This window comes from Chiloscyllium plagiosum, chromosome 39 (genome assembly GCF_004010195.1).
Source record: "Chiloscyllium plagiosum isolate BGI_BamShark_2017 chromosome 39, ASM401019v2, whole genome shotgun sequence".
Taxonomy (NCBI): Eukaryota; Metazoa; Chordata; class Chondrichthyes; order Orectolobiformes; family Hemiscylliidae; genus Chiloscyllium; species Chiloscyllium plagiosum.
This window is the reverse complement of record NC_057748.1, coordinates 27,228,217-27,231,730: the sequence shown is the minus strand read 5'-3', so window position 1 is coordinate 27,231,730 and position 3,514 is coordinate 27,228,217. Positions and strand designations below refer to the sequence as shown.

The 3,514-nt window shown below is 57.9% G+C and overlaps 1 protein-coding gene across 1 annotated transcript in view; it reads left to right on the top strand.

Annotated features, from left to right (window-relative positions):
* The window catches only part of LOC122542053 (3-methyl-2-oxobutanoate dehydrogenase [lipoamide] kinase, mitochondrial-like), a 20,230-nt gene extending 18,709 nt beyond the window's left edge, over positions 1 to 1,521 (top strand). Inside the window, exon 7 of the mRNA XM_043679342.1 lies at positions 215 to 1,521. Coding sequence (XP_043535277.1) covers positions 215 to 388 — 174 coding nt within the window. The 3' untranslated portion in view covers positions 389 to 1,521. The remainder of the gene's footprint in view (positions 1 to 214) is intronic.
* The last annotated feature ends 1,993 nt before the right edge of the window (positions 1,522 to 3,514 follow it).

Sequence of the window (3,514 nt, the reverse complement as noted above, 5' to 3'; positions counted from 1 at the left end):
ACCGTCCCAATGGACCCCAAACCCCTTCCCGTTCACTCCAGCTCTCCGCTGCCCCAATGGACCCCCAACCCCTTCCCCTTCACTCCCTCTGCCCCATCCCAATGAACCCCAAACCTCTTCCTGCTCTAATCCGTCCCAATGGACCGAAACCCCCCTTTCCTGCTCGCTCCCGCTCTGCCCCTTCCCCCGGGTGAGTGTGTCCTGTTGACGGCTGCCTCCTGTCTCTCCCGGTGTTGTTGGCAGGTTTGGCTTTGGCCTGCCCACCTCCAGGGCCTACGCAGAGTATCTGAGCGGCTCACTGGTCATCCAGTCCCTCCAGGGCATTGGCACCGACATCTACCTGCGCCTCCGACACATCGACGGCAAGGAAGAGGCTTTCCGGATTTGATACGGAGGGGGGGAGAGAGAGAGAGTGTGTGTGTGTGTGTGTGTGCGCGCGGGTATCCAGATTTCACTCCAGACCATGAGAGATTGGGGGGCTTACAGAGGGACCAAGGGCAGTGGAGGGAAGAGACGACCCAGTGGAAAATGAAGAAAATAAACCGAGCGAGGGAAAGAGAGAGGAAGAGAGAGTTTACGACATGACCCGACACCACCAAGGCCCCACCCCTCCCCATAACCCACTCCCACCACGCTGCCTCCTAGTGGAGACCACACTTGTGTTAGCTGCCAACTTGCCTGCCGTCAACCTGTTGGCCATTTTGAACCCACCGCTGTCCGGTGGACGCCTCCAGCTGGGACCAGGTCGGAACGTGAGGACCGCTGCCCAGCATCTTTAGGTGTCCTGGGCCAAGGTGGAGGGTGGTGATTGTGTTGCCATCAGTGGGCGGCCATTTTAGAAATTCTCAGTCCATAACTGCGCCCCCCCCCGCCCCCCTCATCCCCTGGTCTGCTCCCTAGACTTGCAGGGACCGTTATCCACCGGTTGGGACCGCTCTCTGGCAAACTTTGGGGAGAGTGAGGGGGGGGTGCCATCTTTAGAAAGTTGCGGAGACCAGTGGTGCTCTAGTGGCGGCCATTTTCTTTGGCCCACTGAGGCCAGAGTGAGAAGAAACCCTGAACACTCCTCAAATGTCTTTCCATTCGTTGTGACAAGTCTCTCTCTGTGTGTGTCTCTCTCTCTCTCTTTCTTTCCTCGATCACATCATGAGTGTCCATTGTTGCGTCTTGATTCGAAACATGACCCGCCCGATGGTAGCTGAGCACCAGCAGTAACTTCGGGAGGGTTTGTTTCTCGGGCCATTTAGTGTGTGGGTGGGCTGGGTGAAGGATGATGTTAACTGGGATGGACCGTGGGAACTGTCTGTGCACGTGCAAAGGAGAGATGTGGGATTAGACTGGGTGAGATAGATTAAATTCGCTGGATACCTCAGCCCCATATTCCTGGAGGAGTTCAGGTGGAAGGTGTTCCCATATCCTGCAAAAAGTCTTCTGTTTGCCTCATGTTAAGACCCACATGAACAGAAAAGATGGACCAGAAGTGTTTATTAGAGAAATCAATTAATAAAATATCGATCTTGAGATGTATTCGTTCCTACTTAAAGTCTCAGTCACACAAACACAGTCTGTCTCGCTCTCTCCCTCTCTCTCACACATACACACACAGCCAATCTCAGTGCCAGGAGCATAGCTGAAAGAAACAGTCGACAAGTCCAGTTCCATAGCATTTGCTGTGGAGGTCCTGTAGCTTTCCCCCTACCTGCTGGTTGGCAAGAGTCATAAAGAAGTTGTTCACTGACTGCAACCTCTCCTCATTGCTGACCCAAGGTTGGCATTTTCAGCAACTGAGGCCGAGGAAAATAAACTCTCATTCCTCACGTCGACTCTCCTGCTCCTCGGATGCTGCCTGACCTGCTGTACCTTTCTCCAGCGCCACACTTTTCGACTCTGACTCTCCAGCGCCTGCAGTCCTTGCTTTCGCCAAGAAAATAAGCTGCCCGTCGTCAGACTTTGGGAACGGAAGATGCCTCTCCACTGTTAACCTGTCCTCGGCTCCCTACAGAGCGGCGAGTACTTCTGCCAGTAACGTGTGCGCCCACAAGCTGTGCAGCGCTCACCTTCCCAAACCTGGGAGCCAATTGGATCACCGTTGCTGCAGACCTACTCTGCTTCCCTTTTCTGCTTACTTCCCCCCCCCCCCGCGGGTTAGAATGGCTCATGCGGTGGGCAGGAAGCGTGCTGTGTAAACAGCGCCTCCAGTGCGCTTGGGCAACTCTTCCCCCTTTGCCAAGCAGGAGGGGCTGGGAGGTGATTCCCTTCCCTCTGCGGTAAGATTCCTCTGGCAGGAGAGTGCAAAGGGGGGGGGAAGAAACTGCAAACTGTGATTGCTTGAGCAAACTGGCATGGTTTTGGCGGGGGTAGCCCAGCAGGAAAGCCTGCACAGTGGAGGCGTGGGAACTACATTTCCCGTCAGCCCACAGCCGCAGCCAGGCCGCATGCGCGGAAAGGGGCGTGACTATGGATGTGCGCCGGCCGTTTGTCGGCGCCTCGCTTTCCCGTCGGGCTTTGCGGCGTCCAGGCGCCTGCGCAGTCCCACGCTGCGCTTCCCTCCCCTCCCCCTCAACACCCCCCCTCCCCCCTCGAGCTCCTCGATGGGGGAAACGGATCCGTTCGGCCTCCGGTTCCCCAGCGGCTCCTCTCCTTCCCGCCTCGCCTCTCACGGGGAGACTCGACACGGAAGCGTCACGGCACCCCTTCAGGGCTAGGGGAGCGGGGGTAAAGAAGAGAAAGGGAAACGGGAGAAAGAGGTAGGGTTCGGTTTCGCGAGGGGAGGCCGTTCTTTCTCTCCTCCAGCTCTATTTACGAGAAAGAGTGGGGCCGGCGCTAAGATGGCGGCGCGGGCCAGCTGCGCCCGCCGGGAGTTGTAGTCCGGCCCCTCGCTTCGGGCAATGAGCGAAGGGCGACCGGGGACTACAACTTCCGTCGGGCGGCGCGTCCCACCCCCTTCGGTCTGGCCCGACGGGAGTTGTAGTGCCTCCGCCTCGGCGACTACATCCCCCATCGTGCGGTGCGCCGACCGCGCGGGCCGACGGGAGATGTGGTCTGTGGGGACTACATCTCCCGCCGTGACGCGGAGGCCGTCGGGAGTTGTAGTCCCTGCGCTGTCGGCTGCGACTAGAATTCCCGTGGCGCATGCCGGGAGTTGTAGTTTGACGGCCGGCTGCTCGGACCGGGGGCAGGCGGGGGGCTGGAAGGCCAGAGAACTACAAGTCCCAGCGGGCGCCGCGTGGCGGTTCTGCCCCCTCTCCGACTGTCCCTTCCTCAGAGCCTGGGCGCCATGATGGAGACAATAATGGAGAAGGGGGAAGAGAGAGAGAGAGAGAGAGGGGAGACTGAATAAACAAACAAACCAACCAACAAACAAATAAATAAATACATCAGAGGGAGGATGGGGAAAGGGAAATAGTTAGCTTTTATCTGATTTAAAAAGGTGTTGGGGAGGGGGACAGGCAGAGAGCTGTGGGAATTGTAGGTGACTCCTTCCCCAGAGAGGGAGGGGGGAGTGTGGGAGAGG